At 41.3% G+C, this 11,668-nt stretch overlaps 1 protein-coding gene across 1 annotated transcript; it reads right to left on the bottom strand.

Annotated features, from left to right (window-relative positions):
* Positions 1-264: 264 nt before the first annotated feature.
* LOC139661673 (poly(rC)-binding protein 4-like) lies at positions 265-8,274 on the bottom strand (the record flags this gene model as incomplete). The annotated part of the gene is made up of 2 exons (XM_071540204.1): positions 265-691; positions 8,105-8,274. Coding segments are annotated over 2 exons (597 nt in total), but the record flags the coding sequence as incomplete, so codon positions are not given.
* Between the last annotated feature and the right edge of the window lie 3,394 nt (positions 8,275-11,668).

The raw sequence follows: 11,668 nt of genomic DNA, 5'->3' as shown, positions 1-11,668 counted from the left end.
AAAATCATACACCTTCCAACATCATACACCTTCCAACCATCCCACTTTGACATTTTTTCTAAACAGGCAAGTGGGAAGGAATGAGAGAGAGGTAGAGAGAGAGGGAAAGAGAGTAAGAAAAAGAGTGGGACTGAGAGAGAAACAGGGAAAGAGAGCGAGGAAGAGAAGGAAAAAAAACCCCTGCCCTTCCCGTCTGCAAAGCTAGCCTCATCCCCGCAGCTACCTGTGTGAAACAAACTCATTCTTTCGTTCCTCCCTCCTTCACTAGTACGGCGCAAACTTCTGTCTCTCCGGCTTCTTCATCCCGTTGGCCGACGAGATCTTGGCGGTGTAGGAGGCCAGGGCCGCCGCCGCCGCGTGGGCCGGGACCTGCATGGCCGCCGTCGTCGCCGTGGGGACCGAACCGGGCATCATCTGAGCTCCGATAGCCGCGGCCGCCGCCGCCGCTGCTGCTGATGCAGGGGGGGTGGAGAGTGCCAGGTAGGGGATGGATTTCACTCCCAGGAGGCTGGAGAGGGGGAGGGCGTAGGGGGCGCCCAGGATGGGAGCGTGGGGCAGCGCGGCGCCCATCGCTGCCAGGGGGGAGGAGGAGGAGGACGAGGCGGGGGGGGCGGGCTGGGTGAAGCTCATGGTCAGGTCAACGGGAGACGGCATGGAGGAGGACTGGGCGGTGGATTTGGCGGTCTCTAAACTGGAGGGAGGGAGGGAGGGAGGGAGGGAGGAAGAGGAAGAGGAAGAGGAGGGAGAGGAGGTGGAGGGACGGGAGGGAGGGGAAGGAGGGTGGAGGGAGGGAGGGAGGGAGGGGAGGAGAGGGGAGGGGAGGGGACAGGGAGTTTTGGATGGAGAAGGGTTAGAGGGTTAAATAAAAGACATGTTAAAGAAATAAATCGAGAGTAAAAAAACAAAAAACAAAAATAAAATAAAACCAAAACTAAAAGGATATTTTGGAGAGTAAAATAAAATGAAAGGAACTTTGACAAAACCAAATCATAAGACAGGTGTGTTTTGCTGGAGGTTGCAACAGATTATTGTAGGGGAGTTCGCTGTACGGATGGGGGGTGTGCTGTATAAGTTGGGGTGATGGCTCGGGAGGGGGCTTAGGGAGGAGGGAACAAAACCGTTATAGATACATTAGGATGGAGGCTCTGTCAGAGACCAGTCTGGTTCAAACACAGCAGGAAAGAGAAGCACAAAAGACCATATATACACAACAAAGACTCCCTAACCCTCTCACAACAAATCTAGCACTCTCCCTGCTCAATTTCATTAAATATAGCAGGCATAAAGTTCATAAATGTCCTTGCAAGACTAAAGATAATCTATCTTTCTTTGTTTTCATTTGGAAGAGGATTGTCTCTTCAAATATTCAAACTTGGCTTGGGAAGGGGGTTTAGGAAGGAAGAAGGGAGCAAAACTATTATAGACATATTAGGATGTTTCACATTAAACACAGTAAGATTGAAATTCATGAGATTTCTCCTATTGTAAAACGCATGCTTCTACAACTGTACCCTCACCAAGTAACACTGCTTTATATTTATTTATTTATATCTTCTGCCCAAATGCAGCACTTTCTATCCTCAATTTGCTTTGTTTAAAGACAGTAGGGCTGAAGTTCAGGGAAGGAAGGAGGAAACAAAACTGTTATAGAAAGAAACAACTGTTATTCTCAGAATCCAACCCTGTTTCAAGTTTAAAATAGTAGGAAAAAGCAAAGGTTACGGCAACCACACTGACAAACAGTCTACACCTCACACACACCAAATGTCACACTACTACACACACTCTATGTCTTCATTTTCTTTAGACATAGTAGCATTGAAGCTGTGAAAAGTTCTTGCAAAACTGAAGATCCTCAATGATGCTGTAATTGTTTTTTTTGTTTTTTTTTGCTGATGACGTCTTGAAATATTCTGAGAGCGATGGCTTCAGGAAGAGGGGACACATGAGAACAGGACTTCCATTATCTTATTATCATTATATTGTTATGTTATTATAGATAATGAGATAACAGACATACCAGTGTGCTATGTTAAGTATTTTAAAGGATACTTCCTGCTTTTTTCATGTGATGCCCACATGGTCCTTGAGCCTGAACGAAGGCTGAATATTTGCCGCTTTTCCACCGCATGGTACTGGCTCAACTTGACTCGACTCTACTCGCTTTTGGTAGAACCACTTGGTTTTCCACTGCAGACGCCGCATGAAACTGCCGTGACGTCATCTTCAACGTGACACACACACAGCAACAATGGAGGATATGGAAGGGATGGTTCTTGATACTCAGTATGTGGCTGTTAGTTTGTTTATTTCAGAAGAGGCTGAAGGCAGCGAGACAAAAGATCGACTGCTCTCTGGCTGCTCAAATACGACGCAAGAGGGTAAGCTAACCTGGTAGCTAACGTTAGCATATATGTCCCATGTCGCGCAATGATGACGATTCTCTCTGACCAATCAGTAGTCTGCAGTGTTTTCACGTCACCTTTTGGTTTCGCCTCAGCTCGCTTGGAACCTCGACGGAGGTGCTACCAAAAAAAGTACCAGATACCAGGTAATATGGTACCTGGTACCTGGTACTTGCCCAATGGAAAACCAAAAAAGGCGAGTAGAGTCGAGTGCGGTGGAAAAGCGGCTATTGTTATTTGTTTTCCCTTTAGCAGCAAACCAAGCCATGCATTGCAGTTTTATCTGGTTCTTAGTGTGTGTGGAGACCAACAGCCACCTAATCTGCACATGAAAAATCACACACTGTCACATGAATTATCCTTTAAGTAAAGAGCAGCATGGAAAGCATGAACAAATATGTGTTTGTATATTGCTGTTTGCTGGGTGAAAAGCAGCTTTGTTTTCAGCTTGACCATATGTATTTTTTTGAGTTTATCTATTATAGATTATCTTGGTTTTGAAAAGCCTTCATAAACCTAAAGGTGGTAGAATTTTCTCAACTGATAGAGGAGCATGAAATCCTTCAACGGAAATCATCAAAATTGTAAAGTAGGAAAAATTGGAAAATCGTTTTCACCTGAACAGCGATGATATAATAACATTTTGTGGAGCAGTAATGCTGTGTGCAGGACTGCTAGAATGTAATAATATCTAACTCTTACGCCATAGTAACTCGTCGCTTTGGAGTCTTTGGAGTGCTTATTCCCTTGCAACATTATAAACATTAAACATTCTCTGGCAGCCATCTTAAATGTAACAGCCAAATGAACAAATGTTGATCTGAATGGAAACACTCATTGTATCCACTTAAGTTCTGGCTTCTTCCCCTTTCTCTTTCTCTCTGCTCCCCAGACTTTGGAGGAAGCGTTCGTGTCTGACAGCTTCCCTGATTGGACAAGAAGGTCCAGAGGGAGTGGAGCTCCAAGGCATGAATAATCAACAGCAGATAAAAGGGAATCGCGCTCAGATCAGTGTGGTCATCCTCCATTTGTCACTGTCACAACAGACAGAGTCGACACAATGCAAATGCACTGCTGAGAGTTTTCTACTGGAAGGTCGTAGCGGTGTAATCTCATGCTACAAATTAAGGGCAAATTGATTTAAATGTGTAAAATGTTCCAGTTGATACAATTCAAATATATGCTTGAAGATTTTTTTTATTGGTTGAGGTGATATCATGCCTTTCTTTCATATCGTTTCATTTTTGTTAGTGCAAATAAAAAAAAGTAGCAAAAAAGTGAAAATCTCATGCAGACAACATGCTGCTAATTGAAATAATGTCATCTAAGGCTGCTTGATATTGAGATTGTCTTACTTTTTTAAAAACAGAGCAATAGTCATTGCATTTTTAAACAATGACTGACAACACACTTAGCAGCACAAACCACATTGCTGCAGCAAGTGAGAAACACAAAAGTACTCTTGGTACTTTTAATAAAGAGTAAATTTGTATTGTAACTAGTTACTTTTTAAGGGAAATAATGAACTAAAGTAACTAATTGCTTTTAAAAGCAACTGTCAACCAGCACTGCACACAAATGATGCAGTCCCCCTCACAGCCAGTCACTAGCATAACATCACCTTGTTTTGACTTTATACTGTAATTTTGATGCCAATTTACAATGGTGAGATGCATCATTTCCCCGAGTTTCATCAAAATCCGATCAGCAGTGTTTGAGAGATGATGTGTGACACACGGACAAACAAATGAAGGCTGTAGCGCCTCTCTTCGGCCAATCATTGTAATAGAATGTGAGGTGCCACCACATAGTGGTGAGATGCATAATTTCCCCAAATTTTGTCAAAATCCAATCAGTGTTGTTTTACAGATATATTAATAAATAAACAAACAGAAGGAGTCTGATCCCCCAAGTATAAATTTCTTTTAACATGTAAAATATTGCACAAAATCCACTGTTGAGTGTTTTCTCTTCACTGTTGAGCTGTGTCTGCATCTGCATCACCTGATCTCAGTACATTAGAGATGATTAGCCCTCCTCAGCACTTTGATAATGCGAGATGCATTATACATGTAATTCACCTTATAAATGCAAATGTATTACAAGCCAAATTACCCAGCAGGGATAATTCACTGTGATGTTCACTTGTAGAGACTTGCATCATGCGAAATGATTGACAGTACAGCTGTGTTTGTTGTGCACACAAGTGGGCGAGCTCATAGACATGCAGGAACACGCACACACGCACACACACGCACACACACACACACACACACACACACACACACACACATACAGCAACAACAACAACAACAAAGGGAGCTCATAGCTATTCAAATATGGCTTTTGATTTCAAGCGTTTCTATGGGATAGTATATAAATATTGTAACTTTAAAGCTACTAATTAGCAGCTTTTCAATAGTATAATAGTATATAATAATATAATATAGAATATAATATATAATAGTATAATACCCTTTACACTTTCAGTAAATTCTATTTGATCAGGGAGAGCAGGCAGCGGCTTTTGATAACTGCTGCTTTTTAATGTATTATAACTTACAAGGAAAGCCTCAGAAAACAGTAGAAACACTGCCTGAAAGACAAAATCCTATTTTACTCAGTAGTTTCAGCCAAACAATCTGACTGACTAATCAAAGATGCTTTCCAGCTGTAGAAACTGTGTAATAACTCCCATAAAGTGCTTTTATTGGTTGCTATGCCAACTCCTGTATTAACCAGGGAGCTAGTTAACCAGAGATCTTTCTTTCTTCTTTTCTCCTGGATTTTCATTCTTACAGAGGAGAAGGCTTTTCATACAGATCACAGGCCTTGTAAGAAAGACTGTTGTAAAAAAATAACACCCTTGAGGGCATTATTCTGTCTTTTCTGTGGCACAATGGTGATGTGACTAGGTGCAACCGAGTAATACCTTCTCTGCAACAATACTAAAAACACTCTCTTGCTGCTATATTAATAGACAGAGGTGGAAAGTAACTAAGTGCATCTAATCAAGTACTGTATTTACAGTAAGTACAGTTTTGAGGTGACACTTTACTTGAGTATTTCCATCTTGTGAGACTTTATACTTTTCCTCCACTACATTTCAGAGGGAAATATTGTACTTTTTACTCCACTACATTTATCTTTATTTGCGGCTGGAGTTACTAGTTACTTTGCAGAATAAGGTTTTACATGCAAAACCTACGATAAACTCATAAAATATGATGCATTGTTAGAGTTTAAACTCCCCAACAGTATATGGAGCTGTTAGACCTACAACATTAAAATACTTCTTACAAGTTAATGCTTGTACAATAATTTAAAACTCTGAAAGAATGAGTACTTTTACTGTTGATACATAAGTACATTTTAGTGCTAATACTTCTATACTTTTGCTTAAGTAAACTTTTGAATGGAGGACTTTTACTTTTACTGGAGTATTTTTCCATTATGGTATTGTTACTTTTACTTAAGCAAAGGATTTGAGTACTTTTTCCACCACTGTTAATATAACATTCACTTTTTAGCATGCATAGCCCCATACGAGCCCTGTGAGTTCATGAATACTTATTAATGAGTCCTGCAACCAGCGACCAAAGTGAAAATATTTTACCATTGTGATGTGATTTTACTCAATTTCAAATATTTAATTTAGCTGATGTTTTCTGGTCAGCCAGTGAGAGACCTGGCCAGGAGAGAGAGAGGACGGAAATGGAAAAATCTTTCACCCTGCTGTCTTATCTGTCTGTCTGCTGATTAAAAAAAAAAATATGGGAAAGAGCGTATTTGTCATGGATACTTCAGCGTCAGTCTCTCACCTTTCCTGACCTGACATTTCAGATTGAATGAGGCTGACCCACCGGTACATTTGCTTCAGACAGTGTGTGTGCGTGTGTGTGTGAATGTCGACCCTTATATGTGTCTGTGTGTGTCACTGTGTGTGTGTGTGTGTGTGTGATTTGCCCAACCTATTCTCCCCCCCTGTCAGTGGCAGGAAGAGTGGTAAGTGAAATATCAATTTCATCCCGACTCCAACCATGCATTTGCATATTCATGACCATGGCGTCTTGTATTAAAACTGCCTTGCGGGCTTCCATGTATCCCATGTCTCTCACACCGAGAGCATGATTAAATGTCTGGGCGAAGGAGAAACTAACTTGTTCTTTACATTAGAGAGAGAGGTATGGCTTAATTCTTTTACAGTTTAATAATTCTCTGGTGATAAATCCTACAGATGGACTGAGTGTAGAACTCCCACTTTGCACTTGTGCTGCAATATTGCTCTAACCGACTGAAAAACTGTTGGAAAAAAATCAAGTTTAGATCTCTTTGCTGTTATCAGAAGGCACAAAACATGATCTGGCCACCGGTTGTTTGAGAGGCATGAGTTTCATATTATTTCTATTTCCATTTTTATTTTTTATATATCTTGTTGTTGCGCGTCTGAAGCTTCAAAACATTGTTGACATTGCACATGTAAGATGCTTCCAATCCTATTTTCTATTATTTACATTACGTCATTTACATCATTTTATTTATTTTTGTACATTATTTCTATTTAGTACCTACTATTGAGCAACATTCGAGATTAAAGAGACTGTCCTCCCCCAAAAAAGACCCCATACGTCGTTTGTACAAGCAGCTTATTACGACCTATAGTTATGTTTTAAAGTTAAGCGACCTCTAGCGGTCGTGTAAATAACGACAATGTGTGACGTTGGTCTGCGTCCACGTCATGTGACTGTCAAGTTTCTCTGTCAACATTGAAATAGCACAGGGGAAAGTAAGGATGTTGTGGTTGGGGATGGTGGATGGGCGTATACGTTTGCCTTTGATGTCGGTGACCGGGGTTCAATTCCCAGTGTTTCCAAAGGACATACAACCATGAGTCACATTTAAAAAAAAATTTATTTAACCATGACCAAACCATTTTCCTAACCTTAACCAAATCGTTTTAGTTGCCTAACCATAACCATAACCCAAGTTGTTTTATTTGCCTAAACTTTACCATAACCTTAACCCTAACCTTAACCAAAATTGTTTTACTTGCCTAAATTAACCAAACTGGTTTTAATTGCCTAAATTTAACCATTAACCAACCTTTGGGACGTAATTCAATTTGTGGCGGAGGAACGTTTTCAAATTCGTTGGGTTGGAGGACTTGTTCCCATCTCCTGCTGCCGGTAGGGGCACTAATTTAGGAAACGCTCCTGTGGGTCATATTAGAGAGGGTAGGAACAAACGACCTATGTGGTCGTATGGGTTGGAGGACTTGTTAGGAGAAAACAGGCTGCAGCGGTTGCTATGGTCCCAGTGGAGGAAAGATACAGGACAGATGCATGATGGGGGAGTTCGAAGATGATTATCGCTTAAAGTCACTTAAATTCTGATGATTTGAATAGTCATCATTTGCTAGACAGAGTGGAGAAACTATACTGTAAGGACCATACTTTCTTAAAGTCACAATGAAACTGCATTTTGAGAGCATCTCACTTCCTTGTTGTGATGTATTTCGCGGGGAGTGATCATTCAAAAGTTAAACCAATTGAATATCAGTTAGGGAGAGAGTACATGTATTTGTTCACCTGGTTAATTTTGATTCTTACCATCATTTGATCAGGTACAGTAACATGTCATGGTAACTGCTGCTGAAGTATCTGTTCATCTAGTTCCTCCTGCTCAGTTTTGATGCTTACCATGAGGTGATCAGGTACTGAGCCAGGTTGATGGCTATGGGTGTGCCAGTGATGGTGACGTGACGGTCACTGGTGCTGTCTATCTGACTGCCGATCTTGATCTGGGCCCCCGATACCTGCCGGATCTCATTTATCTTGGTGCCCTGGCGACCGATGATTGAGCCAATCAGCTGCGAGGAGAACAAGAGAGAGAGAGAGAGAGAGGATTAGGAATAGAGAGACATTTTAAAGCTGCCATGTGGAGCATCTTGTTGTTCTCAAAATCAAGACTGCATTTCCCATGAGCCTTGTTGCTTGTCCCCGCTGCCCCTCGCTCCATGTGCCTTTGTTTTAAAGACCAAGAAGAAGGATAAGAGCCGATAACAGCCAACAACCAATAAGCATTCTGATGAGGTAAGCTAACGTGAAGTAGAAGTGATTTTTTTTCCATCCATCTGCCGTTGTGAGAAACAGAGTTTTAGCTCCATTTGCTCTGGAAGAACAGCGTCTCTCTTCCTGTTTTGTGCCATAAAGCAATCCAGCAGATTTCTTGCATAATCTGACGCGTTGTGTCTCACAATGTAAAATGCAGAGTAGAGGCCGGTAGAGGCTGCCAGTCTTCTCGGTGATGGTCTTGTTTGTTATCAGTAATTATACTGATTTCTCAAGTGGTAATGATTTATTGATGTTAAACTCTAAACATCGCACCCTTTAAAATACCTTAGAGTAAAAAAAACCAAAACTTTACTCGTAGGACTAAAGATGTCTCCAAACAGATGCACAGAAGCTAAATTGGCTTGGTTTGGTGAGGAGAGAAGAGGTGCGTCTCCATCTGTCCGCCTGTTTAAGATGTTTGTTTATCTCTTGTGTTGGTCCCATCTAGGCATCAGTCCATCTCTCTCTGTCTGCACTAACATTTTATCTATCTATCTATCTATCTATCTATCTATTTATCTATCTGTGCATGTCTGTCTCAGTATATGGAATAGCAACAGGTGGTGAACTCTGACTCATCTTCCTGCCCTGTGCTTAGAGAGTGAGTGTGTGTGTGTGTGTGTGTGTGTGTGTGTTATTCTAGTCCCGGCGCGGGGCCTGTCACAGAGTAGGTGTCACAGTAACAATAGATGCATAGTCGGTGTCAGGTCAGACCAGGAATATCTCTCGTTACCTCTCTCTCTCTCTCTCTCTCTCTCTGGCAGGCTGGCATGAGGCTGCAGGGCTTCAACATGGAGAGTGTTTGGAGCTAAATCGCATACAAAAAACCTCTGGGTGGTAATGCGATTGCGACTCCAATCCGTGTACAACTCAGACAGAAACTTGATAGTAAGTAGGGAGGTAGTGTTGAAAATAATAACTTATCAAAATGGCTGGTGAGGAAACAAGCGCGGGTTTGCGTTATCTGCTGTCATTTTGCCCTGAAGACACTATTAATAGTAATGGCACTGCTGCATAAAGCTGCCTCTCCTACAGTAAACCTGTTGTAGACTACTTCTCTCTCTGTTTTGAAAAGTAAGAAAAATATATGTAACAACAATTTCCTGAGCACTTCCCGTCTATTTAAAGGCGTTAAATATTATGAGAGGAAGTGACAAGCGAGGGAAGGAGCAATCCGACCTCAACGCGAACGCCAGAGAAAGTGTAAATGTAATCCAGTTAAATAACAACAACAATAATGTGATTCTTTATTGATCCCCGTAGGGAAAAGTCTCTGTAATGAATCAATGTAAAGGAAACTAATTCAGCGTCGTTGCGGCTCATTAGCCTGAAATGTATCACTAAACTCACATTAAGGGACACGGTAACGGGCAATAAATAAAGCTAAGGGAACAAGAGATGAGTAAATACTGATGGTGATTGTTTACTAGTAATTACTGATTTGTTTACTTGTAAAGAAATGTAATGAGACAATAATGAGTGGATACTTTGCGGCAGAAGGCAGTGATCAGTTTCAGGTTAATGAGCTGTCATGACAGTAAAATAATTCTCTTTTTGTTTAGTCAGTGTTTGTTTGGGAGGTCAGAGGTCAGAGGTCAGAGGTCAGGTACAGAACAGTGATCTTGGAGCTGGTAGGGATTCAGCATTTTGAAAACCATGATGAAGCCACTGAGCGCTACTGCCATTTAAATTCATATCACAATGAAACTCTTCAGTGAAGCAGAGGTGGGAAAAAACAAAGTACAAATACTTTGTTACTGTACTTAAGTAAGATTTTCAGGTATCTGTACTTTACTGAAGTTTTTCTTTCACTTAAGACTTTTTACTTTTGCTCACTGCATCTCAAAAGCAAAATCTGTACTTTCTACTCACTACCAGACTCGTTACTCTCGGGAAATCATGATATATTTTATTTTTTTTATTTTTTTTTTATTTACAATTTTCCGCATCAGACAGCGTTCATCCCGGAAGCAGCTGATCAAGCGGCAAATGTGATTGGCTGCTTGTTCAGCAAAGTGAAACCAAAAAGGAGGAAAAGGGACAGAGAGAGAAGAAACACGAAGAAGAGAGAAGCAACAAGAGAGCAGAGAATTAACGTTAGAGATTTGAGGTGCAGACTCTTTCTCATCTGGGATTCAGAGGAACAGAAAACCCCCGATTAGTACTTTAAAAATGCCTTTTTTTAGACGACTACTTTTACTTTTATACTTAAAGTAAATTTAAGACCATGTATACTTTGACTTGAGTAAAGGATTTGAGGATTTCAACTTTTACCAGAGTATATTTTCAGATTTGCACTTTCACTTGGTTAAGGAGTTTGTGTTCTTCTACCGCCTCTGCAGTGAAGACGTAACGTGGTACAGAGAGGCAGATCGCTCCATCCATCCTCTCCACTCTGTTCGCTCACTTTTTATTTCTCTCCCTCTCTTCCTCTATCCACTTCCTGTGTTCTTTTTTATCCGTTTATGACCCAGATCTTTCCTTTATTCTTCATTTTCTGCCTCCTCTTCTGCTCTCTTTCTTCCCTCATTTTCTTCTGTATCTTTTCTTCTGTAGTTTGCATGCCATCTTTTCTCGTTTCCTTCTCTGTGTCTCTTATCCCTCCTTATTCTGCTCTCCACTTCTCTCTCTCTCTCTTTCTCTCTCTCTCTCTCTCTCTCTCTCTCTCTCTCTCTCTCTCTCTCTCCCTCTCTCTCTCTCTCTCTCTGCACCACAAACATTCCTTTCCCTACAAGTCATTTGGCCAACAAGCTCCGATGTAGATCTAGTCTGTGTGCTGCAGTGGGCTATTCATGGAAAGGGCCCTGATAATTTAAGTGTGGTGTGTGTGTGTGTGTGTATGTGTGTGTGTGTGCACATGCGCGCCAGGGTAGCTATAATGGCACTGGGGGAGACAGAAGACAAAGTGCCATCTGACAACAATCAGGTCAGGACCATTTGTGTGAAATCCACCTTTAGCCGCTGTTCGACCTCGCAAACGGCCTCATTGAATCATAAACTGCCTCTTGTGTGCCATAACCAGCAAAAAGCACAGTCAATCTGAGTTTCTCATATTGTCGGGCGACCGGCGAAATCCTCGTATCTCCGTTCTTTTCTTTTTTTGTATTGTAATCAGACATGTAGAGGAGTTTACTCGCCTTTTTAAACTGA

This window comes from Centroberyx affinis, unplaced genomic scaffold (genome assembly GCF_046629955.1).
Source record: "Centroberyx affinis isolate AG114_WGS23_722 - 3 ecotype Tasmania unplaced genomic scaffold, CSIRO-AGI_Caff_v1 ptg003582l_1, whole genome shotgun sequence".
Classification (NCBI taxonomy): Eukaryota; Metazoa; Chordata; class Actinopteri; order Beryciformes; family Berycidae; genus Centroberyx; species Centroberyx affinis.
This window is presented reverse-complemented; position numbering and strand designations above follow the sequence as displayed.